This window comes from Crotalus tigris, unplaced genomic scaffold (assembly GCF_016545835.1).
Source record: "Crotalus tigris isolate CLP2741 ecotype Arizona unplaced genomic scaffold, ASM1654583v1 scf7180000017668.6805642782:7212621, whole genome shotgun sequence".
NCBI lineage: Eukaryota > Metazoa > Chordata > Lepidosauria > Squamata > Viperidae > Crotalus > Crotalus tigris.
Window position 1 is genome coordinate 5,294,761 of NW_024096554.1, and position 27,861 is coordinate 5,322,621.

General features: G+C 37.5%; 1 protein-coding gene across 2 annotated transcripts in view; it reads left to right on the forward strand.

The window, feature by feature from the left end:
• Positions 1–27,861, forward strand: part of ACBD6 (acyl-CoA binding domain containing 6) — a 176,837-nt gene that overhangs the window by 144,183 nt on the left and 4,793 nt on the right. The window contains exons 7-8 of one of the 2 annotated variants that reach the window (XR_005556025.1): positions 10,379–10,492; positions 22,493–22,523. Coding sequence is in view for 1 of the 2 variants with exons in the window: in XM_039337138.1 (XP_039193072.1) it covers positions 22,493–22,523 (31 nt within the window). In the remaining variant the exon portion in view is untranslated. The remainder of the gene's footprint in view (positions 1–10,378; positions 10,493–22,492; positions 22,524–27,861) is intronic. The other variant, XM_039337138.1, reaches the window with a different exon arrangement.

Sequence of the window (27,861 nt, forward strand, 5' to 3'; positions counted from 1 at the left end):
ATGTGGTGCTATCCACGTTCCTCCCCAGTTAATCCTAGCTTTCTCTTTATTGAACCATTAGTTCACATACTTCTATCATTTTCTCTTTCTCCCCCTTTTTATGAGTTTATTTTCTATTGTCTTGTTTTCCTCAGCATCTTGTTGCTTTTCTATACTGTCCCTTTTGCTTCTCTATAGCTTGAACATAAAGATGTAGTACTAAACTGACTGATAAAAATTCAAAGACATTAGTGCTTTCAGAAAGTAATTTTAAACGCAGCAATGAGGAAAGCTGTAGCCATGATCCCCATCCTTCCCGAGGCCCCTTCTCCCTACACTCAGCCATTCTCACTGTGCCTGTGGATGTTCATTTCAAGCTGTCTTCTGATTGAACAGTCAAAATGTGAAGATGCCCCTTGTATCCACCACTTCTGGAATTCAGTCAGTCTGTCTCAGTGCTCAGAAAAGAGGTCATCTTCTGAATTTGAACTACAGAGAAATAATTGTGATAGCCACTAGAAGGCGCAAAAGGGTAATTTGATCAGCCCAAGACTTTTTCTAAAAGAGGGATTTTTTAAAATGAAATTGCTGATTCAGCCTCAGTGCATCAAGCTCTCCAGCTCCACTAAGACTGACTAGCTATACATGATTTTTCACTCTCAACTTGCAATAATTTTTTGCTCTTTATTTCCAGAGAACCCATTCTTAATCTAGCAATTGCAGAAACCATAAGCTGTCATCACATTTCTGGGTTCTCAAACAACAAGATTTCATGTGTGCCTCTATAACAGTGGTTCTCAACCTTTTTAATGCCGCGACCCCCAACCGGTCATAAGTCGAGGACTACTCAACCGGTCGTAAGTTGAGGACTACTCAACTGGTGCAGCACCGTTTGCAGAATGGGACTTTTGGCGGGCTCAGCAGGGCAGAGACAGCCTGGACAATTCCTATTGCTTTTGAAAGCCAATAGAATTAGACTCTATTCAAGAGAGTCTATTCTATTGGCTTTCAAAAGCCAATAGAATAAAAGGGAGTAGCACAGCTAAGGAAAAGCGGGAAAAAATGGCGGACTGCGTTGTTTGGTGACCCCCATGAAATGGTCGTTCGACCCCAAATGGGGTCCCGACCCACAGGTTGAGAACCACTGCTCTATAATCTCAAGGTAGAGAGGTATCAATAATAATATCACAGCTTGTAGGAGGAATTACTCATTTTTTTTCCTGCCAATATTCAGGGTCTCAGTTCAGTCTAAAGGAATAGCAAGCCATTAGAGACAGCTGCAGTATGTAGCATCTAAACATTAGGAAACAAATATCCAATCATCTTTTTTGTTTTTTTGAAGAAGCAAGGAATAATAACTTCAAAAAGAAAATAATAGTTTATAGAATCACTTTATCCAGACGTGATTAGAATCCAGGTTTTTTTTAATCACAAAATATAAAGATTTTTAAAAAGTGGAACAACTGGCAAAAGAAAGCAAAGGTAGTATAAATAGTAATAGGTTCCTTGGAGGGGATGTGATGGCTCAGCAGTTAAGGACATCGAGTTTGTCAGCTGGATAGTTGGCAGCCCGGGTTCAAGACCTGAGCACCATGCAACGGGATGAGCTCCCATTACTTGCCCCAGCTCCTCCCAATCTAGCACCTCAAAAGCATGCAAATGCAAGTGGATACATAGGCATCAATTCAGTGGGAAGGTAACAGGTTCTGTGTGCCTTGGATCTAGCCATGCTGGCCACATGACCACAGAAATGTCTTCGGAAAACACTGGCTCCCTCAGCTAAGAAATGGAGATGAGCACCGCCCTCTATAGTCCGACCTGACTGGATAGGGGAAACCTTTACCTCTTCCTAGGTTCCTTGAGTACAATTCCAAAACAACTGAAGCACCACTTTAACATCCTTGGTATTGACAGCTTTACTTGGAATAGCATATATCCTGCAACAATATCTTTTAACATCATCCAAACAACAACATCTACTTATTCAGGTCTTTGGGAAGGGCTCAATAGATGGATAAAAATGCCAAGTCTAGTTTAAGTATCTGGCTGACTGTGTGACCAACCATAATTATATCTTTTTATCCAGTCTTTGTGATTGCATTGTCCTATCCTACTCCATTACAACCTTTGGACTCTGGGTAGAATGCTTATCTTATTCCATCATTGGGATAACCTTCAAAACAACCTTCTGGGTCTAGTTCCCTAGTTTAGGTCACACCTTCACCTGTCCTTGCCCCAAGAGTTTATAAAACCCGATGAATTAAATTAAATGAATACAAGTGATGTCAGTGATTTGTTGCTTTAAAAAAAAAGTACCAGATAATTGTTCATAGGATACATGGGATTTGTTCAGGTACTGTATTTGTTTCTATTTCTAGGGTTATTTTCAAGTTGACTTTGTTTTGGAAATGTAGAAGATAAACTGTTACTAGATTTTATCAGTCACTCAATTTCACAATGAATTTTTTTCTCCAGAGTCTTCTAACTGTCTAGCTGTAAATGGTAAACCTGAAACCAGGCAACCCAGAATCTCAAAAAAGGGCACTTTCTTAAGTCTTATGATAAAAGGAATATTTTTCTTAAAGAAGCAATCTGGTATAAATGTGGCAATATATAAGGAGGCATATACAAAGTGAAGCCAATGTAATTTCCCCCTTTCATCTTTTTGTAGTCTGTCACAGCTCTCTTGCTGCCATTGCAGATTTGCTGATCAACATTAAATTCTGATGTAAGCCTGCACCATTACAGCCCCCCCCCATTATTCCGATATTATTATAGGCCTTTTGAGCATTGTTGGGATGCTAATGAGTTAGGAGTAGTGGAATATTATTCATTTCTGAATTCTTAAGTCCCCAGACAACTTAAATCAAAGGATACAGCAGTACTTTTATCTGGAGCTATCAAAAGAATAATTTGAAGGTTGCAAATTATACTTTTGGAGGGGTTTTTTTTTTGCCAGAAACAAACATTCTTCCTATCCTGCTTTTTCAGAATCCAACTTTTGCTTCCATAGAGTGTCTGAGCAAATACCATTGCTTATACTATTATGAATGCATTTAAATATTTTTCCCCCAAGTCCTTCATAGTTGCTGTACCAAGTTCTAAACTGTAGTGTATTTTTTATTGTTTGTTCCTTTACTCTAGTGATGGTTGATCCTAAAATGTAGAAGCTATCTACCACTTCAGTATTTTTATTGTCAGTTCTAAGACTGGATATTCTAAGACTGGCTACTGTTGCTTTTTTATTCTATTTTATTTAGCATTTTATTACCTCAGTTAAACTTTTTATCTGCATTCTTAATCAGTTAAGGTCTATGTGAAACCCAGGTGAACTTTTTGAGGTCTTCACAGTTCCATAATTAGAATGAGATCCTGTTATTTTGGGATTGCTACTCAAGGCAGTTTCAGTGTTACTTTTCCTCTATGGCCTTGTGTTTGGAGAAATAGGGTAGAGAAGACCAAGGCAGCAAACTTTTGCAGCAATGGAAAATTTGTCAGTATAAGAAGAATGATAGGAGGACTTTAGTTAGGAAAAGTGTCTGGCTTTGTGTAGAGTGACTCTACTTTGCCTAATATATGGCAGAGTTAAAGTCTCCAGTTAATCCCTTTAGATCATCCATGCCTGTGTTCAGTGAATGCTAACTTTGAATAGACTGCCTTGCCTTTAGCCATTGAAATGGGTTTGTAATGCATCTGTTGGAGTTGTAACACCTGCATATGTTGGGATCTTTTTCTAAGCCTTTTTTAAAAATTATTTTTCACATTACTGAAGCCTTAATCCCATGAGCTCACCTTTTAATAACAGGAAAGTGTATGAGTTTTCTTCTTCATGCTCATTGCCACTTGAGGATAACTTATTCCTGTGCAGCATTCATAATGGAATTCAAGCTTTTTTTTTAATTTGTTTACTTAGAATGCTTGTAGCATAGCATTTGCAGGTTGTTGTGAAGCATTTATGTGGGTTCAAGGACATGTTCCCAGTTTAATGTGCACAAGCATGCTTCTGCTTATGCTCTGATTGGCAAGGTTAACTCCGAGAGGCTACAGCTTTTTAAACTGATTTGATTAGAACCAGTGCTATATCTCCTTCGCTCTCCCTCCCTTAACTGCAGCCTCATGATCCTTTTAACATTGGTCAAACAACCATTCCTTGTGTCTCTGTCTTCTCTTCATCACCCCCTACCCCATTTTCAAGCTGAATTTTTGACATTTTATAAAATTAGGAAGCTCAATAACGATTAAGTACCACATTAGTTTCCTGAATGCATTGTTTTCTGAAGTTGGGTTGAAGTATAATTCTATTCATATTTCCTCCTGGCAATATTACTGTTATCGTGCCATTTCTAAGATATGGCAAACTTAAGGACCTGTCTTGGCCTGCTTATTTTTTAAGATGGGTATTTGTGATTAGGTGGCTTGCAAAACATGGAAATTCAGTTGTCTTCAATGTGTGGTTTTAACTGCACAGTGTGAGTTTGTATTGTCAAAGGTTGCATTCACATGGCAGCCTCGAATTATGATTTCCTCATTTTGTGCTTATTTTCTATATTTGAAATGGAGTTTATTTTCCCTCCATGTTCACTCTATATCTATTGTCAAATTGGGAGAATTGTTTTTATTACATATTTCCGTGCAATGAATAAAGCAGTAGGCAGTCAAAAAGAATCTCCTCCTTAAAATGCAGACAAGTTTGGGAACATCATTCCTGTGAATCCAAAATGATATCTTCGTTCCTTATAATGTCTGACCTTTTCATGGATCTTCTCATTTGAATTTGTGTTCTTGTCAGCTCCCACAGGAATGCTAGTCTACTGCAAAGAGATTCCTTCTGGTAAAATTTGCTACAAGTGTAACAGATTTGCTTTCAGAAATTTTATTTCATTTATGATGGTGTTGCTATTTATCTTACATATATTATAATATTTAATATTTGCTTTTAACATTCAGTTCCACTTTTGGAGATGAGTTCAAAAACATATTACCAATTTGCTCATTTGTCACAAGACAGCTTGAACAAATTATGCTTGGCAAATTTTGTCACATGAAAATTAGTATTCATAGGTATTTTATTTAAGTTTATATAACTGCATTATGAAATGATGCCTAGGCAATACACTGCTTGCACAGCAGAATGCCTGCTGTATGCAAAAAGTGCTGCCATGTGCAATTCAGGTAATAATGATCTGTTCTATATTGTAAATACAACCTTATCTCCATTTAGAGATAGCTAAGCCTGCAAATCTATCTTTGGTTGAAGTAGCATGTTTTAAACACAGTGTCCTACCCCAATTTATTAAATTCTGACATACTGCATTACTTAAGAATTGCAAAGAGAATTAAAGCTTTTCTGACTGATTTCTGGATTATAGGTAAATATTTAGTTATTTTTGAAAGGGCTTTCCTGTGTTTCTTTTTAATGGGATATATGTATAAAAAGGTTGTTTTAGGCCAGCAAATGGGAAGACAATCCAATTTTCCTGATTCCATCAAGATACACTCAAAGCATTATCTTGGGCAGTTAACAGAAAGCAGCCATTCTCCCTTCCCAATATGATTGACCCTCTGCGTCCAGTAACTCAGAACAGTTTTTTTGATGTGAGAGTATTTACTCACTGTTATATATTTAGGACATGGAAGCATATTCTGCTTTATACAAAGCCAGTGTAGATATTTGTCAATGAAAAGTACTGCCTAGAAGACCTTACATTATATTTGTAAGTAAGAAAGGAGGCTCTAGGTTTAGTAGAAATGAATCCAAGTATATATTTTTGTGTAGCATCTTGCAGATCAAGTGAAATACATTGGGAGAGCAATAGAGGTAGTCTTTATGTTGCCAAATTTCTGTCTGAAGATTGATCCACCAATGATTTGAAAGATAAAGTCCATTCAAAGAAATGTTAAAACATATTTGAGAGCTATTTTTCTGTTGAGGATTCTGCTTCTCCTGAGGAAATCTGTTTAAAACTGCGTGTATTGCCAGAGTAGTCTCAAACTTCTCTCTTAATATTTCTGTGTCACACTTAAGAAAGTTTTGGTGCTTTGTAAGTTCTTTGCAGACCTGTAAGAGGCAACTGAGTAAATGTCATGAAAATCCTACTAGAACTGCTGAACTTTATATGGGCTTGATCAGGGTCACTTTAATTGACAGCAGGTGTCTACTAAACTACTATTTACCATCAGTTTGAATGTGATTGGTTCATTCTGAACACAGCCACATTCCTATTTATAAAAGAGTGTGCATGCTTATGCAGCTGCATTATTCTAGGTTTTTTATTGTTATTTTCCCCGTAAAAAAAATCAGTTTATTTTTCAACTATTTTTCAGCTTGTGTATTATATTAAAGGTGCAAAAATTCTGAAGTGGTCTGATATTTTTACAACTCAAAAACTTGGCGGTAGACAATCTAGCTAAAACTGAGGGAAGAGTCAAGTGCCGTGGTGGCGAACCTATGGCACAGGTGCCAGAGGCGGCACTCAGAGCCCTCTCTCTGGGCACGCATGCCATCGCCCCAGTACTAGGCCTTCAGCTGGGCTTTAGGCCTACGCCGCTGTGTGCAAAAAAAAAAAAAAAAGTTCAATCAATCAATCAATTTCACCTTGCGGGGAAAAAAAGATCTCGCAAAGTTGGAATTGATTGATTGAACTTTTTAGTCCCACCCAATCTGCCGTTACCACTGCAGCCACGCCCACCCAATGGGCCACACCCACCCAATGGGCCACGCCCACCAGGCACCCAACGATACATAAGTGGATTTTGGGTTGCCATTTGGGCACTCAGTCTCTAAAAGGTTCGCCATCATTGGTCAAGTGCATCATCAGTCATTAGTCCCTTCGTTCCCACAAGAGATCTAAGTCCAGCCCTCCTTGAATTCCCTTAACTTTTATCTACCACCAATTTGCCTTGATTGTTAACAGTTCAGATTCTTGGAGAGAGCTAACATGGAGTAAACCTGTACTCATTTGAACAGCCTTGATTGCTGATTTCTGGTGCCTGACACTGCCACTTTAACAAAGATGTGTTCACATATCCACTGTATGTGAAGGTAGATTATATAGAATTTATCATTCGTTGTTTATTCTGCATTTAATAGGACTTTTGTGTAATGTTGAAGTCCAGTAACAAATAAAAGTATCTAGTTATTTAAGAGTATGTTATAGAGATACTCTTTTAAGATAGTTGCCAACCTTCTCTCTTGTCTTGATATGCATACTTAGATATATCCAAAAATGCAAGTATATTAATTTGTGTAAACTTTCTATTCAGCCATTCTCACAAGGATGATTTTTAAAAATTAAAATCTGTATCGGAGCAATCAGCTCTTTTTGCCCAGGCAAGCAGGGTACACTCCTTTGCTTATGTAGAAACGCATTTTGAATCATGCATCAGGTTGCTTTCAGTAGCACAGCTTAGAATTGAAAAAAAACAAAAACAAATTATTGCAATTAATGTTTATCATAATGGATTAGAGTCATTTGACTTCACTGTGAACCCAAATATATCTTTGGTAATATGGATACTTTATAATAAAGTAGATATTTTCTTCAGGGAAAAAAAAATCAGTTTCTGTGAGCTAAGTTACTGGCAAGCTCTCAACATTACAAGTACACTTGTAGAAAACAGGGCTGTGCATCTGTCAGCAGCTCTTTAAAGAAGCTGCATACATTCCTGGGCTGGCATAGTTGCCAGAAAAAGATACATTTGATTTAAGGAAGTGCTGACAGGTGGGATATGTGCTCCCAACCACACTCTGAATCACCTTTTCTCCTTCAAATCTGGATTGTTCCACAAGGCTAATAGAAAACCATGTTCATCTGTCAGCCAGGAACATTAATGCAGTCATAAAGAAGCATAAATACTCTGAGGCGCTGGAAAGTAATATCCCAGATATATGAACCAGATCTCTTGATCATTAATGAAGTTTCAGTCTAGATGCTGTACACAAAAACATTGGACACTATTTGAAGGAAACGTCATAATTTTTCATACTACAGCTTTCCCAGCCATATTTTATCTAGCTGCAAGTTGGAAAGAATGGTTTATAACATTCTTGTAATGTCATTCATATTCAGTATTGCAAACAGTGACCTACATAACTTACAATAACCTTGCACAGTTGTCTAGAGCAGGAGTCCCCAACCCCTGGTCCATGGACTGGTACCAGTCCGCAGCATGCCAGCAGCCAGGCGCACAAACAAGCAAAACCCCATCCGCAGGATGTAGGCAGCACACAAAACCATGCCTCCTCTGGTCCACGGAAAAACCTCTCTCCACGTAACTGGTCCCTGGTGTCCAAAAGGTTGGTGACCTCTGGTCTAGAGATATTAGGCACGTATTTGTAGGCTAGGGATTGGGCTAAAACTGTAAGGAAAGGATTGTTTAAAATAATCTTCCAGAATGGTTGTTACCCCCCTTTTTCTCACTGAGTTGTTTTGTAAAATAATACACAATAACTGAACAGTGGTGTCTACCCTTAATATTGCAAAACAAAAATAGGATTTATCTGGATTCCCATCTAAAACTTCCTATACATCTCAGGTTTCAGGAAAATTCAAATCTATGAAAACCATACTGTCATATACACCCCTAAGCCAAATCAGACTGTCAGTTGCGTGTTTTTGCTTTTTGTCTTATTTCTTTATTTCTGCAATTTCTTATGTGAGGCCTAATAAGGGCATTTTAGTGTTGTTATTATGTTTTGATGTAACTGTGAATGTTTTAATTTTTGATTGTATACACTGTAAACTCCTGAGAGTTGTTTTGATGGCAATCAGATAGAAGTTAATAAATAAATCTGGTAAAAAAAATCTGCTCCTTTGATTGCCTTTAGACTGGCTATATTTTTAAATATTCCAAAATTATTTATCCATTAGAATAAAGGCTCTGTTTTTTATGCTAATGCCCTGGAATAATGTTCTCATAGTGCATTTTCTTTTCTTTTTTCTTTTCTTTTATACCCACAGTCAAAAATTCAGACCAGAAATACACTATATTTGGCATGGGGCTCTACTATTATTCCTTATTTGATAATAATCTGTATCATACTGTAAAGCAAAGAAAGGATTTGGTTCAGTTTTACTTTTCTAAATAATTTCTGAAGTGTACTTGGAAATCCAGTATCAAGAGTCTGAAAAAGAAACAAACCAATGAAAACTGTACATCTCAAACAGAGGTGAAATGGTAATATTGCAGTTAAATGTTAATACTGTACTATTTTAAATACTATATTTCTAGTCCTTATTTACAATTATAATATATAAGATACAGTAAAGAAAATCAGGACATGACTTGTACTCTATCTTAGTGGCACTGGTCTTTTCCAAACCAGGTTAAGAATGGGTATTTGGACAATTATGCTCAGATACTAGCAGACTGTAGGTTTTATAAATACATACAGAAATAATTAAAATCTAAGGGGTTTAGGAAAGTTAATCTCCTTTCAATAATCTCTGCCATAAAGCATGCAAAGTCACAGCTGGCAAAGAGCCCAAAGAGGACCGGCTGTTGGACAGCACGTGGGGCCTGAAGTTCAGAGAGATTAAGTGAAATCACCCCTCTGCTAGTCTCTTAGCTTTGAGGCTCTAGAATATTTTTCCTAGCTAAGGTGGAATTTCTGCTAAACTTCCCCAAAAGCATAGACTGGATGAAGGTGTAGTAAATTACAGGTGTGTGTAAATAAAATCAGTTGCTTTATAGTCCCCTAGCTACTCAAAACCAAACAAATTCAAATGAGAATATGTTATTAAATATTATTTGCCATTAAATTTATCATTCCAGTGCCAGATAGAAGAATCATAATTCATTATGAATCTATATTTCTGACAGATGCCTGCAATCTTTGGCTTTGACAGAAATCATCAATTTAATCGTACCTGCAATTTATCAGCCTGTTCCGACAGGCTATTCTTTTTTAACAGTGTGCTTTGTTATTTTGTTTTTCTGGATTACTGTTTCCTATTCCTCTTGTGCATAACATTTCTTATTCCAAAAGGGTATCACTTGATGCATGTATATATAGGTCAAGATTTGTAGACTATGTTCTCTTTTAAAGAAGATATTTACAGAAATTATTCCTAGGTTTCAGTTCAGTGTTCACAAATTTACAATGCTTTTTTCTGAATTTAAACTAAAGGTACATATGTTTCAAATGGATATTTTAAGGATATTTTAAAATTATTCATACTTGAAAAATCCAATCTCTGATGTTTTCAGTGTTAATCATCAGATTCCTATTTGGAATGAATCAGAAGCACAACAAGCAAACATTTCTAAGTCTACATCTCCTTCCCTTGAAGAAATGTTGGAGGAAGCATACTGCCCAATTGCAAAACAATTAGTGATAAGGTTCCAATAATCATGAAGAAACACATGACCATCTATATAAAACTGCATCTTTTCACAGAGCTTTGGTCCTGGTCTGCTAATTTGCCTGTGAGACTCACTGAGTGGATTTGGCCTTCCACTATTTTTCCACTGAATATTCTAGAAGGTGAATGTGAAAATAACAACAATGGAGGTACTAAGATCTTTCTTAGCCATTTTCTCTCTCTCTCACTCATCTCTCCTCACCTCACAAGTGAATATAGTGGGGAATATAGGAATAAAGGAGGAGGGAGCATAATGTACTGCCTTAAAATGTACCAAATACATTTCATTTAAATTTAGAATATACAGTGATAAGAGCTTTTTAGATTTGTCAAACATTGTACCCATGTTATAGTTCTTTTTAGAGATTTTTCAAAAAGATTTCTAGCAATTGTCTATGTTTACAAACAGCTTGCATATAAAATCAATCAGAAGCAGAAAAGGCTTTTAACTGTCACACAGTTAAACAACATCCTGTTGAATTTGAAGTCCAGATCTACACTGCCTTGCAGGGGAGTTTAAAGAGTTAAATTTCCAATTGTATTAGCAGATTGTGTTTTCTTTCTATGATCTGGGCTGACAAGACATCAGTATTCTATTCATCTGTTGGGAATTAGGCTGTTAATCCAATCAATGACTCTTGAGTGAGCTGCGGCCTGCTGCCTTCCCACTGGGGAACAATCGGATCAGACGGCAGATTGTTTAAGAGCACAACGCTGTCCCAGTGTCAGGTGGAATTCTTGAGTGTTCCCTGGTGAATTGGGGCTGGGAGAAACTGTCTCAGACCATTTATCCTATTCTTTAAATAACCAGATACCTGCCTGATCCATACTAAACTGATAAGAGTTGGGGGGAAGGCAGAAGAGAGACTGACTAAAATTTTAGGAAACTGCCTGCGGGAAATGGTAGACAATTTACATCTTATTTTTTTTCTTAAGGTTAACAAAAAAAATCACTTTGTTATGCTGAAGGAATACTGGAATTAGTTTCTTTCACAGTAGTTTTAAAATAGTATTTTTAATCTGGACTGCCTTGAACATTTTTTCATGGAATAAGAATAAGTCCAGTAAATAAATGTTTGGTATAGCATAACTTAGACAGTTTGGATCTTTTTGTTTTAGTGATTTTTATTGTTGTGAAGTGGGAAATCTGTATTAGAATTAAGCTCAATAAATACATTCAGAACATACATTTTATGGATTGAGTCAGGTTGGTTCCATTTTCTGTTTACTACTAAATATTCATTTTTGAGTCATATTTTCTTTGTGTTGGGGGTTGAGGCAATTAGATTATTTTACCATGCACATACTCCAGCAGTCTGCACTAGCTGCCAGATTTTAAGTAGAGTGTTCAAACTTAGCCGTTCAAGAAATGGTTGTCCTAAGACAGGGGTTCTCAACCTTGGCAACTTTAAGACTTGTGCTGGCTGAGGAATTCTGGGAGTTGAAGTCCACAAGTCTTAAAGTTGCCAAGGTTGAGAAGATATTAGCAATGTTCAGAGAAGGTCCTGCTGTCCACAGATGCATACAGATTGTGCTTTGAAGGTAATATAGGGCCATCTGTCTTTGAAATATCTCTCTGTATAATATGCTGGCTCTAAGGTTAACCTGCATCAAATATTTTTTAAAAGAATAATCTTTATATGTTGGTCTTTCTCAGCTAGTGACTATCTCCAATACCAGTTTTTAATATATTGTATTTTAATGGATTGTATTACAGGGGGAAATGTTTTGTTTCAAGCCTGGACAAGCAATTACTTTCTGGAAATTCTACCAAAGCATTTTGAGCTGGTCAAAAATTGGCAGAAACAAAACCTAAAATGCTTTGGTTGTTTCAGGTTTTGGCCCACACAAAATCTAGAGGAATCCCATTGTGATTTGTTAGGGAGTGAAGGTCAAGGGCTTGGCTTGTATATATTAGCTCTTATCTCGCTCTCCTCTAATGGATGGCCTGAGTGCCAAACCACCTGCTTCCCCAGAATCTTCCCTTCCAGTAACTGCTGCCAATATAAGGAATAACGCACATGTTCCTTATTGTGAAGGTCTCAGAAGTAAAGAACAAGAAACCAGGGTGGTATATCTTACCAGACCATCAACCTTGTGCCTTTCCTACTCCCCTACCATGGTCATATCCAGAACAAAATAGCCCTGCTTCATTCCTTATACAAAAGCAAAATATCTGGGGCATGGACATTTGAGCTTAGGCACAGACTCATTAACCAATCATTCTGGGTACCGAACAGTTTATGCCCAAAACATTCTGTCCATTTCTGTTGTATAGCATTAGCTCTCTGTATATCAAATGCTGGGAAAGATTGAGGGCAATAGAAGAAGGGGACAACAGAGAATGAGATGGCTGGATGGAGTCACTGAAGCAGTAGGCATGAGCTTAAATGGACTCCAGAAGATGGTAGATCTGGAGGAATGTTGTCTATGGGGTTGCGATGGGTCGGACACGACTTCGCAACTAACAACATCAACAACATATCAAATATATCATATATTATTACTCCTAGGTTTCTGATCAATTGTTACATTGTTCATGACAAGTGGTATCTAAAAATTATTTGAAATCCAAACATTAAAAATTTCTGCAGTGAAAATTAGTGGGTTTTGCTGGCACTGAATGGATGCTGTCAGAAAGCCACAAAATAAGTATGTCTGGGCCAGGGGTCTACAACCTTAAACACTCAAAGAGCCACTTTCCCAGAGAAAAGAAAACACTGGGAGCCTCAAAACTTGCTGGGGGGGGGGCTTTGATTGAAGAGTTTAATTAAAAAGAAATAAAGGCTGCTGTGCATGAGTTCTCTCTCTCTCCCTCCCTGTCTTTTTCTCTCTTTCTTCCTCTCTCTTTTTCTCTCTGTCTCTTTCTCTCTCTCTCTCCCTCTTTTTCTCTTTCATTTCCCCGTCTCTCTCTCCCTCCCTCTCTCTCCCTCCCTCTCTTTCTCTCCCTCTCTCTTTCTCTCCCTCTCTCTCCTCTCCCTTTCTCTTTCTCTCTCTCCCTCTCTCTCTTTCCTCCCTCTCCCTCTTTCCTCTCTATCTCTCCCTCTCTTTTTCTCTTTCTCTCTCCCCCTCTCTTTCTCTCTCTCCTCTTCCCCTCTTTTTCTCTCTCTTTCCCTTTCTCTCCCCTCTCCCTCTCTCTCTTTCTCTCCCTCTCTTTCCTCTCTCCCTCTCTCCTCTCTTTCTTCTCTCTTTCCTCTCCCCCTTCTTTTTCTCTCTCTTTCCCTCTCTCTCGCCCCTCTCCCTTTCTTTCTCTCTCCCTCACTCTCTTCGATCTTCTGCTCACTTGGCAAGCTGGCTTCAAGCTGTTCTCCAACAGGCTGGCTCTCTCCTGCCCTTCCTGCTTCCTGCAGAGACGCAGCCAAAGCAGGAGCCCACCCAATAAGCTTGTCAGCTCTTCAGAGAACAGGGTGAGGCCACTCTCTTTTACAGAGAGAGAGAGAGAGAGAGAGAGAAGGGAAGCGCAAGTGCCTCTCTGTGTCTCTGTCTCTCTGCAAATGGCAGAGGAGGCTGGGAGCCGCAGGTTGCTGACCTGTGGTCTGGGCTATAATTGCCCATCCCTGACTTTAATCATTAAAGATCTATTTGTTGTTTTGAACATTGTCCTTTTATATTTAAGAAAATGTAAATATTTTTAGGATGAACCCAATTTCATTCACATGTGTCTACTCAGTTCTGTATGCTTCCTGCTCCTATTTACAATGGATGCTCATCCTGACATACTGGGATTGTGGAATAGGGGAGATTTATTCTTTTCTTCCTCTTCCTCAGCAATCATGATATTTGCTTACCCATCCCCATTTATGTTGTTATCAGTCTTAGGGAAATGATTAATAATGTCTTTGGGGGAACATTTGGGGATTTTGGGAAATCTATCCTCTCCCCTCTCTCTCTTCTCCCTCATAACTCACCATGTTGATCAATTAAGTACCAAGGAAGAAAGATATGGGAGCACTGTCCCATTGCTCAGTTGAAAGTATTTCTTTATCAATACATAATTTATGGAATTCTCTATTGAAGAGTGTTGGGATGGCCAATAGGACAAATGACTCTGAAAGAAGGTTAGCATATTTTAAGAGAATAGTTTATTAAATCCAAATACATAGAAAGTAGAATTATCCATGTCAGACTGTTGGTCCAGCACTCAGTAATGTTTATACTGATTAATAGCTGGTTTTCAGCATTTTGTGAAAGATGCCAATGATTGAATGCAGGTCATCTTGCATGCAGAACGCAAACATGCCTTTCCCTTTTAGTGGCCATTATTCGTGCTAGCTAAATGGAGCTCCAGCTTCAAGGGCAGTAAAGTCTATGAGAATAACAGAGATGAAGTAGCTGATGGATTCTAATCCCCAAAAGATCTTATAATCTCCTCTCCCGTCTCCTTTACTCAGAGTTCTTGTAAATGTTTATTCCATTCAGTTGTGTTCGATTTTTAGAAATGGTTGGCCATTGCCTCTTTCACAAGGGCTGAGAGAAAGTAACTAGCCCAAAGTCACTTTGTGTTCAAGGCTGACTAGAACTCACAGTCTCCTGGTTTCTGGCCTGATGGCTTAACCATTACACTGAACTGACACTTATGAATAAGTTAGTTTGCAGGAAATCTAAAGTCTATTTGGTCATTTGAAAGGAAAGTAAAATTTAATCAAGGTTCCTTTGTGCTCTTATGTTCCCTCAGCCATTCTTTTTAACATTTCCATAAATTAAAATAGTATTATTGTTAACAAAAATTCTGAAGAAGTATATAAGACTATTATTGTTCTCCTTTATGAAAAAACATATTTTTTTTATTCATGGAATTTTTAAAATACTTTTTCTATGGTACTTGATTTATTTTAAATTAATAGAAAAGCTATATTTGCTTTAAAAACAATCAAAACTTAATCCTGCCAATCATCTTTAAAAAGGATGACAGTTGAGAACTGATATAAAAAACGTAGTAAAATGCTTTCAAGATCCATGTAATGTGAAAGCTCAGTCTCAGTATAATCATATGACTTCCAGTCTGAAGAAATGTGAAAAATAAAATCATGATCAATTAACCATTTTCCTCAATATTGCATAGTTCTTGTTGATAGCTACAGCTCCAAATGAGCTACTTTTAGGCAGTAATTCATTAGCTAACATAACAGAGTATAAATAACTATTGGAAATGCCCTTCCCTTCTTGTTTATTAACTCAAAATGAAACTTAATTATGCTGCTCAATTTCCAAGAAAAAAAGATCACCTATTCCATTTGCTTATTTATAGTTGCATTTTTATAGCAGGATTGGAAATTTTCCTTAGTACTCTCCAGAAGCAATTTATCATGATTACACGTGGAAATTTTACTGTACTTTTATTTATTGTTTGTTTGTTTGCTTATTCCTTTATTTACTTTTACCAATATTGTTTCCTCCCGTCCAAAAGTTTAACTTTTTGAAGGCTGTACATTCCAAATCTATTTTTTATACTGCTAAACTACAAATATGTGTATTTTAAACAGCAGAGGTTTGTATGATTTAACATTATACTTTCATAAAGGCCTGTAGAATTATATGTCCGTCTTATTATTTCTATCAATCAGAGTTGTAGCACCTTTTTAGGACATTTTTCTTGTACAGTAAAGAGTTTTTAAGTTGAAAGTTCTCAGGGTTGAGAAATTGATTATTTTTCCTCTTGCCAAGGATAGCCGTTCAAGACGGAATAACCAGACACTGTTAGACAAGGTGTTCCCTGCAGTAAAACCCCAAATGCAGAAGCATTTAGCCTTGTTTAAGTACAAAGACCAAAAAAAAAAATAAGAAACTAAGTTTACATTGAAACATAAATTGAATTTAAATTGAATATATTAAAAATATACAACTGGTACCCAAATTGTCAAGGACATTATGTAATTAAATGTTGAATGGCAAAGTAATTCATCAATATTTGGTGACTCTTCTGGAGATCTTGGACAACTTGCCAGATAAGAGAAGAATATTCGTATCTGATCTACATGGGCTGTTAATTAAGAAAGTTATTATTAACAGCCACTCAAATAGAAAAAAACTGCACAGAAGCACATAGAAGGCCAATATTTCCCCAAGTGGACAGAACATGATCACTTTTGCTCTGTAATGTTGTTAAATTTTCCTTCCAGCAACACAGATGGCAAAACGTTGAATCTAGCAATGAAAATGAGTTGGGCAAAAGATACTGACTAGACAGTTGGCAGAGAAAAGACATATTCCAAACAGAACTGAACAAAGTACTTAGATCTTTCTAAATGTTATTGCCAAGAACTCAGTATTTCAGTTTTATTAGAGCTCTTTCAAGACCAAACAAGGCCAATAGTGAACTGATAAACTATAAAAACTTAGGTTGGTATTTGTACCTGCTGTCTATGATGACAATTATTATGTCAAAGTCAGACAATTGTAAGGAAAAAAATTACTTTGAAATTTTAGATGCAAAAGTTTAAAGCAAGCTTTATGAAGATTAAGCCAGATTTGAACCTTGCTAGGGAATTCGGTACAAATTGAGGTATATGCAAATTGGACTGAACAGAGCAGTTGGATCACAGTAATTATATATCTGTGCACCATATATCAACTAGTTGATGGTTTTTTCTCTGAATATTTCATTGCAGCTAGGATTTAATTATTGCCATTGCGATTGTGTAGCACCGAATAACATTTGTAAATTTGTGGGACTGGGCAGTGACAGCTCATTGTTTTATTTTCCAGATTGCCAAGACTTGAAAAGAAACATAGAAGAATTTAAATACTTTGATTCCATCTATTGATTTTCTAAGAATAGTGTAAATAACAGGACTTTGGGGGGAAATTACTATTAATATCTAGTCTTTATCTCTATAGTAGAAGAATGGGTTTGGAAAGAGGATGCCTGAGTAATCAGCAGATAAGAAACTGAAACAACGTTTCTTGATTAAAATTGTGGAATGAAACTTGGATTTTGTCAAGACTTGCATTAGAGAATTAATACGGAAGTTGAAAGGTAGACGAGCTAATATATATATCCTTGCTTCCTCTCTTTTTAAATAAGGATCACTGGTGTTAGGTGCCTAATGTTGCTGTAATAGATTGTACTGGATTAAGTTTATGCAGTTTCATAAGGAAGCAGTTAATTTTCCAAATAATCTTATCTCGGGAGTCAAATCAAAACCTACCTGTAAGTCAATAAAGGCAATATTAAAACAATCCTGAAGACAATAAATACTACTTTTCTCCTGGCTTTGACTGCCTCTCCCTGAATTCAGTTTTCCTTCTGCAGCTTTTATTTTTCTGATCCTAAAGACTTCTTCAAGACTTTAGCAAATGTCTTTTGCAAATCCAGTAAAAACTCATTGTCCAGATCATTCTTTTGATATATCATTTGTATTTTCACATTAATTTTCAAGGCTTTAACCAATTTCTTTTGTAAATTCATTAAAAAGTTCTTATTCAGGTCATTCTTTTGGCTTGTCATTTGTATTTCCATTTTAGCTCAGACCCCAGGAAGACCAAAGGGATGGAGTGGGTGGCTGTTTTGCTCTTTGGGAACTTGCTGGCCACATGCTGCTGGTCTATAGAGGGGCAAGAATGGCAGGTCAGGTGCAGGACCTTGCCCCCTCCTCCATGCAGGCCTCTGGACTGCTCATCTACACCTGTGAACGCAGAGCCACGCCAAGTACTCTCAAGCTTATGGTTAATTTTTCTTTTATTCAAGAATGAGAGTAAACTCATTTAGCCTTAAGTTAATTAAATAGGTAATTTCCAAAAGTGCCTAAAAAGAGAAGTTAGCAAGCCCAGTGTCCTTTAAAAGATCCTGCTGCAACTGACAGCATGATAGCTTCTCTTCATCTTCTGGTACTCAAACCCATGGGAGACTGCTGTCATGCAGTCTTCTTCCAAGGATTGGTTGTCCAGAGCACACGTGGGTGATCTCCCGTCCTTTTCTTATTTGGAAAGGTACTGTAAAACTGGTCCACTCGCCAGTTCTTTGGTCTTTGTTGTGGTCATTGTCTCTACTCATTTGGAGACATGCTGGTTTGCCATTCCTCCCCCTGAAATCTGCTCTGTGTCTTTAAATTCTAACCAAATTTTTAATGAAAGTCCTATTTAGAAACTGTTGCAATATTTGCCTTGTATATGTGAATTTAAAGTCATCTCCTCTGATGGATGAAAAATCACTATGACAAGGAGTTCATTTGCCCGACTTTCTCTCTTCTAGTTAGTAATAATGGTTAGATTAGGTAGGTCCTGTCTCCAGAGATATCCTAAAGTAGTAAGCAGAAGCTTCTTGTCCTTACTGCATTTGATGCTTTTCAATTCTGATGATCAAGTGGAGAACATTAAATAGCAACAGAAGTAATTTCTCTACGTAGGGACTGATAAAGTATCACAGAAGAGGGACAGTGCATAGTAGAGGTCTAGTCGTTACTGGCATTGGCGGTACCCGATATTGTTGTGCAGCTTTTTATCCTCTGGTGTTAAAATGACATTTGGCAGTATGTTTATTACCAGATACAGAGCTAATATTTTGTGCCCTTTACTTTGAATTAGATGACAAGAAGGTTTTGGATATGAATACAATTATGAGCATTAAGTTGTTCTATTGCTCCTTCCCTTAACTTTTTGCCACCAGCACTTTACTTCAGAGTAATTGAATTGTATTTATTTTATGGCAGATTATAAAATAATACATTCAATAATCAGAGTACCTTTTATAAAGATTCAAGGAACTTTGGTTGGTGTAAAATGCATTAGCCAGGGCGCTTATAGGTATTTGCACATATCACACCTATTTTGCAGGACCTGTATTATTGCTTTTCAGCTAGAGCTAGTTTTAATATAAAAGTCCTTTATGCTGAGTTACCTTCAGGACCACATCTCTCCACTGGAATCAGTCTGACTACTTGGATCATGCCGGAAGAAACAGTTGGTTGACCCCCATTTTGGGAGGTCAAGAGAGTCAAGGTCCAAAGGTGCTTTTACATCATCAGGCTCACCCTCTGGAATGACCTATCATGAGAAATACGTTTGGCCTCAACTCTAGTTGCCTTCTGGAAGCTTCTAAAAACAGTGCTTTTCATTTGCCAGTTGCTATCTGGAATGTAGTTTGTATGTTTTAATTTTTAATATTGTAATTGCCTTTCCTGGTGAGCCACTAAGAATCTGCATACAGTTGTGGTGGGATATAAATATGATATAAGACACATGTCGTCCATATAATGCAAAACGGAATTTCTGGAATAATAGAGCAGAATCTGAAAAAATCCAAGATTTTATAGGCAAAATTCCAGAAAAGACAGGCAACAGTTAAAGGGACAAGAGGCAAGATTGCAGCTGAGCCTTAGAGAATGAAATAAAAGTGTCAGGCCAAACACTCATAGGAATTACTGCCTAACATTGGAGTTGTGTCTGCCTTACCAAGTAGGGAGCAAGTGTATTACTGGAGTCATCTTCAAAATGAATTGCATAGCTCAAGGGATAAGTTAGGACTTTATGGAGCTTGCTAAAGAAAAAGAGTTCATTGATCAGCTGGTAGTGTTCATGCCTCTTGCTTCTAGAATATAGAGTCAGCAGTAGGAATCTCAGTGTAGAAATCTAACATAGATTTGTAGACATCCATTTTATGATGTTTTCATTGAGTTATGAATTGAATAGTAATGTAAAGGGGCTCCTTTTGTTTTTATTTGTTATATTTGATTTCCTTCTTTTATATTAGAAATTAAACTACAAACAACAAGGTCAGTAAAATAATAAACTGTAACAATAGAGTAAACAAGGAAGCAAAAGTGCATGCCACATAGACATTCTTAACAGATCTATCAAAGCTGTGAAAATAAAAACTTCAAATGGATACTAGAAAGTTATAAAACTTTTGAGACAAACATGATTTTCTGTCGAGAGAGTTCAGACATTAGAGTATCATGACTGAAGAGTCTTCTACTTGTTGATTACTTCATCTAAATGAAATCTAGGTCCCTGAGGATGATATTTATATTGAGGAATGCTTATGAGAGAAAGATAAATGTGCTAGGCTGGGTATCTGGTATTGCATTCCTCTAGACCTTAGGAGAGGGGATTGGCATTTGTATTATCAGGACCTTCTAATGGTTACTGGGAGCTCTGATCTCTGGTGACCAGTTATGAGACACTCTTTGTGTGGTTGGGCCAGAGACTATGGTGGGGATCTTCTGTTGTATTGTCCTCCTAGTTTAACAGTGTCATCCATGTTGATAGTTAATATATGTAACGTAGCTTTCTAGTACTCAATGATTTCAACCTTCCATAACTACTCAGGTGGATTCTGAAAGCACCCCTGGATTTTACAGTCAATATGACAAACATGGCCCTGTTACCCATGATCACAGGCCTGACATACAAGGGGAGGCTACAATGTAATTTAATCCAGTAGTGAAAACGGTACATTACTCCTTTGTAATGAACATTTCATGTCTTGGTGACTGTGAGTGATCTATACAGAGAGGCAAGGCCAGTTCTAGCGGTCCTCTTCAAGTATCTGATCAATTCAGTTAATTTCCAGAGGATACATGTGGAATTTCCCAGTAATTTAGAGAGTAATTCTGTCAGTAATCTCATTGATCTCTGCAATATGGAGGCAAAAAGGGCCTTGGATAGGATTGTAATCACCCTATGTACTAGCCCTATAGGTGCCTTCTTGGTTTTCTGAGGAATACCAGAGATGGTTCACAAAGTGTCACCAACACTAGCAGAAGATGAGTGAATCCTATTCGAAAAGTGTATGACTGCAAGTTTGGACCTACACCGTGGCTGTAAGGATGGCAAAACATAGATAATGGTCTATTCTTATTGTGTCTGTGAAGTGCCATCCAACAATTCTTTTTAAAATGACCAAGGTGTTCCTAGAGAAAGGCAGGAGAAAACACTGTGAGATTTTTGTAGATTGAGCACTTTTCAGATAAAATCACTTTCATTAACTTAGAGTTGAAAGACAATTGGACAGAATCCAAACAAAAGTGCCAAGGATGACATTCTGCAAAGTTACGTGTCAGTCCTGGTGAGATTGAGCTCTGCCACCTAAGAGTTAGAACCATGACCCTCTGGACTGCATGAGATGAGAGGTTAGATCTGAATCATTGTGAGCACCTCATTGTTCCCTCCTTAGACTCAGCTACATTAGGTAATGATGAACATTATTAACATCTACATGAAGCCATTGGGAGACCTCATTCGATAGTTGAGGTACCATACTAGCAATACACTGATAATACTCAGCTTTCCTTCTCTATCCCAGACCAAATTGGCAGATGTGGTTGTGACCCAGTTTATTGAAATTTAACACTAGCAAGATGGAGTGTTCCTCCAGAAAAAGCTGGTATGCAGTTTATTGGTTCTAAACAATTAATTCCTGCTAAAAGAGCAGGAAGAAATTGTAACCAGCAAGCATTTTGTTATAGTTGTTTCTGGAAAGCTGTGGACAAGTTACATATACTCTTGCCAACTTATATTTGGTTTATTGTAATGTATGGTATATGGGATTTCTCTTGATGTCTTTCCTGAAATTTGAACTGGTGCTGAAATGTTGGTTATCACCATTAGATCTTATATGGCCGGAAGTGGTTATCTATAAGATCACTTGGTACAAGTAGAATCTGCCAGCCCATATGACGTCCTGCACAGAAATCTTGCTGCAATTCTCCACCCTTTAAGATATACAATAAGAGGGAATATGGAGGCAAGCATTTCCTGAAGGAACTCTTCTTTAGAAACCTTATAGATCGATACTCTTAATTTTTAGGAAACTGCTGAAAGCCTGTTCCAGAGAATATTTGGGATAGCACTGTGTGTTTTAATGAGTGAGGATGTCTCTAACGTAAATAGGGAATTAGATGATCAATTTGACATTCGGCTATTGTTACAGTATTATTTTATTGATAATGTTGGTGGACCATGTTTTTATTGCTTTTAGTAATATTGTTCAAAGAATTGCTATACACTTCTTAGAGATGCATGGTAAAAGCAGCTTAAGAGTCATTTAAAATAAATAGACACCTGCATCCTCTTTGTGGTTTTAAAAATTGAAGGTAAAAGCAGACCAGAAGTAAATGTAGCTCTTTTAAAATTTGACCAACTTTATTACCTTGACTCGGGGGGAAAAAATAAGTTGAAAGGACTTAAACTTATATTCTTCTTTTTTCCAGGATGATGAAGGTCAAACAGCATTGCATTATGGTAAGTGGTACATTACCATATTTACTATTAACCCAGTATAATCATGCATTTTTAATACCTAAAGAGAAGTGTGTGTGTGTGTGAGAGAGAGAGAGAGAGAGAGAGAGAGAGAGAGAGAGAGAGAGAGAGAGAGAGAGAGAGAGAGAGATGCAGCAGGAGCAAATATTCATTCAGGAATGATCAATAAATAATCCAAAATCAGAAAATTAATTTTCTGTACAATAATTTTTAACTGTAAGCCTTTAATAATGTTGCAACATTATCTCAATGAGAATAATAATCTTTAAGATATGACATTGGGAAATTACATCTCTAATGTTTAAATTGTTTTGTATTTCCATAATTTTTGGGGAAATTACCATTGATAATGTAAACCAGTGTTTTCTAGCCTCAGAAGCTAAATAACTGAGTAGATTGCTACTACAATCCAACAAGCCAGAGTTAGTTGAATATTTAGCTAAGATTGGTCAATTTCATTCAATTTTGCAATAAAGCGATGTTTATAAAGAGAGGTGCAAATATATATAAAGGGGAATAGAATAAGAGGAGTTTTCAGATTTTTTTAAAAAAAATCTTAGCTTTTCCATATCTTTTTTGTTTGTTTATTTTTAAACTACATTTTCTGATATTTGTGATTCAAAAAATTTCAGACTTGTGTTTTTTTATATCCATATTTTCTGCCTTGCCATTTTAGCCAGGATTTGGCCAATTCTAAGTAGAACTAATCGAATATTATGTGTACTCTGATTGTATCATATTACTTCAATAAATCATTCAGACTTATTTAAATCTGCTCTTCTCTGACTGACATCTCAGTCCATATTGTACATTAATTACATATAATATACCTATATACAACTATACATTTCTAGTCTCTATCTCAGTCAAAGACAATTTACCATGTTCAATGTTTTTAATCCTTTTTTTTTCTTTGTACTTAATAAAAATTTAAAAAAAAATCTGCTCTCCTCTGAAAATCTTTTATTTAGGTGTAAATTTGACTGCATAAATTTATTAATTATAATATCAACTTGACTATATAGGCACAACATTTACCCTATGGGAATTGGCTTTGCCACAAACTATACAATAAACCAAGGAATTAATGATAACCATTGGAGTAAAAAGGGTAAAGCTGAATCGGAGTTTATCCATCTTTTTATGAAGGCATTTGGCCTGACAGCTGTCCTTGCCTCAGCAGCTCTGATGATTACAGAAAGTGCCAAACTGTATCCTTAAATGAGTTATAAATCCTGGTTCATTCTGATTAAACAGTGGTCAGAGTCATTAGGAGGTTAAATGAAGGACAGCTCCCAAGTACGTTATCCTCAAATGTGCTGCCAAGAGTGCCTCACCCTCCTCAGCCAAATATCTTTTGGGCATTAGTGCCCCAGTCATTTGTGGTCAGCTCTGGCCTGTCTCTTAAAATACCAGGATGTTTGTGGTCTTCCTTATGGATGGCCTGTTCGCATTGTAATCCCTTTTTAAGACTCCCCCCTTTCCTAGAGGCGCACGCTTGTTCCCTGCAGGGAATGCTCAGATGATTGCCTCTCTGTGGTCCCAAAGGAAATCAGGGTTTCTCCTTGGACTTGAAATCACATGACTTTAGAGTGGGCTGGCTTTATTCGCCTGGGGATTTTTTTCACTGTTAAAATGCCATCTGCTCTGGTTTTTGCACTGTGGCAAGGCAGTCAGAGAGAGTACCAGTGAAGAAATAAATAATAATAAATGAAATCCATCATGAAGACCCTGAGGATTAATGGACTTGGAAGGCAAACTGTGCTGAATGGAAATTCATCTTCACCTATGCCCACGTCAGAACTGCTTTGCTAGTGTTTGACAAATAGAGGTTCCCAAGGCATGCTGTAAATTCAACAACTGCTGTAATCCCCAGGGACAACTTTACTGTGTTTAGAAGTGGGCTGATATCCTCTTGGGCTGCCCACTGCAGAGGCAACACATTGTGTTATGGAAGGCTTCCTCCTTAGAAATGCCAAGTGCCTTGCCAAATGGCAGTCCTTAATACCAAGTCATCCATCTGCAGAAGATCCCCAGTGTAAATGTAAACAGGCTATTTCCAAGTAAAACAGCATCTGGCTCCATTCTGCTTACCTCAGATGCTTCTGTTGAAAGATAATAACAATCAGAAACTAGATTCATTCCTGATTCAAGTATGCCATTGACCTACAGCACTACTGATTTAAAGATTACCCTCACTGATTAATAGTTAAGTCCCTTTAGATACATAAATACGTATCAAATAAAAATGCAAAAGCATGAATGGCACCTTTTTAAAGATTATGTCATTTAAAGGGATGCAGTTGTAAGATAAAATCTCCTAAATAATTTTATGAATAGTAAAGGCTGTGCATTTCCAGGGAAGTGGGCAATCTAAAGACGGCTGTGCAGGAAGTGGACTGAGCCAGTGAATAAATTGGTTCCATGGATTCCTCTCTAAATGAAGGAGAGGACTTGGGATCCCCATAGGGATCCATATAGATCAGACATATCAAACACAAGGCCCAGGGGGCGGATGCGGCCCGCGAAGTGGTTTCATGTGGCCCGCGAAGCCATCCTGGAAACAATGAGGGAATGGCCCCCACTGCCTTGGCCATGGCCCAGGCCAGCCGGGAGCCAATGTACAATTTTGTGGTGGCCATCTATGCTGAAATGCATTCAGTCTTAGCTCCACAAGGCCGTCTAGAAACAGCGAGGAACCAGCCCCTGCCGCATTGGCCCCACCCCCTGGGTGCATGCTGGGGAGGTGTCACCCTTTGTGAGGAATGAAGAAATGGACCATGCCTTGGCGCTTGCCCCAGTCCCACCCCCTTCTGCCAGAGACCCTCAGATCTGTCCCACTCCTGCCCAGGCCCCCACAGGCACCCTGACACGAACGATGTAGAGCTGGCCATGCCCACCCAGTAGGCCACGCCCACTCCATCCACGCCCATCCAGTAGGCTGCGCCCACCCTGGCTACATCCACCCGGCCCCCCGAGAACAACCGCAATGCTGATGCGGCCCTCAATGAAATTGAGTTTGACACCCCTGATATAGATGCTTCCCACAACCAGACTTTAAAGCAGTGCTTTTTGCTGGGTTTCAGAACTCTGAAAGCTGGGAGAGTCAGCTTTGAGTAAAGGCCCACAAGAGCCATCAAAGGGACACTGGGTTGACCCACTTCCCTTCTTAATTACTTTTACTATAAATGGCTTGTAAATTGGTTTTTTGGATGTTAGGAACCTTCAGAAGAGCAGGTTTTAGCACACTGGATGATCTTCCTTTGAGCGGAAAATGTTCTACATAAGTTTACATTTTAAAAACTGATTTCACTGCAGGCCGAAGGAAAATCAATTTTTGTTTGAAAATAATCAGCAAAAAAAAGGTGATAAAAATGTTGATTTTTGGAAAGCTTTTAAATGGATAAAGGGGATCAGGTTGACTGGAAGTAAGATTTTGAGGTACTTATAAAAATACTTCCAGTGGTTCATTTAAAATCTTATTAAAGATATATGTAGAATTTGAGTTTAAGTGTTAGAATTCTTTTCCTGGGAAAATGTTCTGGATGAGACAAAAACACACTAAGAGGACATTGGAGGCTGGTGACTGGAGGCCACTAGAAAAAATTAAAGATTATAATTGAAGTAGAAGAGATCCACTAATACAGAATGGAGAAATGTATTTGGAAGATTTGAGAATATTTTGCAACAATGTAACCAGAACTTTATCTTCAGACTGTGATAATGTACAAATGGGTTTAAAAGATAAGTTTGAAGAGGATAAAACTGCAAATCAGTCTGGTTTGGATGCAGATTTAAAACTGAGAGGATACAGGAATGATATTGATAAAGATGTTATACAGGACCTACAAAAGAAACCAGCTGAGGTTTTAATAATTGAAAGGGACGACAAATAGTAAACCAGAAGAGTGACTTGGGTGTATGGATTTTAATTCAAAATTAAAATGGTCAATTTTCTTCACATTTACAAAAGAGATGTGTTATACTTATGAAGGAATTTGTAAGAAGAAAGAGAAAAGAAGAAGATTCTTCCCACGGGCAAATAGTGACTTAAACCTAAATTGTAATAATACCTACTAATTCTTCCAAAAGGAAACAATGCTAATGTGTCTCTGCTTTCATCTATTTTAAAATTGCATGTATTTTTATTTGTTACTATGAAGTATGTCCTTTGGGAACCCAAGATACAGTTCTTCAAGCAGATTTTCATTTTACCTTTGATGTTGAACTCTCAACATCTTAGAAGCTGGAAAATATTGTGTTCAATGTAGAGCAGCTTTCCTCCATCGGGTACTGTGGATGCATCAGGAGTACAAGTCTCAATAACTATGGCCAGGAGTCTTTCCTCTCATTTTACTGATTAAGAGTTTATTTTTTTCAGTAGCTATCCTAACATTAAGTTAAAAAGTAGCATTGAATTGTAAGTAAGGTTAACAATTAACACGCCTAATTCAGCTGCTGAACCATTTTGTATGTCTTAAATAAAATGTCATAAAACAGCAACATAAAATACAGAGATGAAGCCAATCTTGTTTTCTTTGGTAGACAGTTCCCGAACCTTGGAAAAAACCACCAGCAAAGCCTTCCCTAGTGTTTTACAAAGCATGCTTCAGTGATGATCTCAAAAGAAAGGCCTCTCCCAGAGACTTTAAAGCTAACTAGACAAGTTCACAAAAAGCTTTTGTATAGCTTAGTCTCAAGTGCTGAGAGGGTTAGTCAAAACCAGTCCTTTAAAATGTGCTAAAAACGTTCATTTTTAAGAATCACGGGTTACCCTTTATAGGTAATTATTAATTAATAATAAATGTGACCACAGCACTGTCAACTGGCTAATTTCTGAAATAATTTTCAAAAGGAGCCTCACAGAAGAGCATTACAGGAGGTCCAAATCACATTTAACCAAGTCATGTGCCTCAGTTGTCAGATGGGCATAATTGATTCACTAATCTTAACTGTACAAATGTACTCCTTGACAGTATTTCTAAGAAGATCTGCAAAGCCACTATCCCACATTGGAGCACCTTATCCCATTCCATTTAACTCCGGTTGGGTAGTGAGGGCTTGCTGGGGAGTATTCATATGAGGAAATACACATTCCAGGGAGCCCAAACTTGAGTCTTCTGACACATTCAATCGTATATGAAAATCTGCTACTCCAAATGGTGGCACATCGGAGTTGTTATTGCTATGAATAGCAATGTTGCTTTGCTGCTATTTTACTTTCTGCGTTACTGCTTCTAGGTCTGCTTTTACCTAGAGTCTTTGAAAATGGAACAGCACAGAAGCCAAATTTGTTAAAATAAGAGAGCATGGTGTGCTT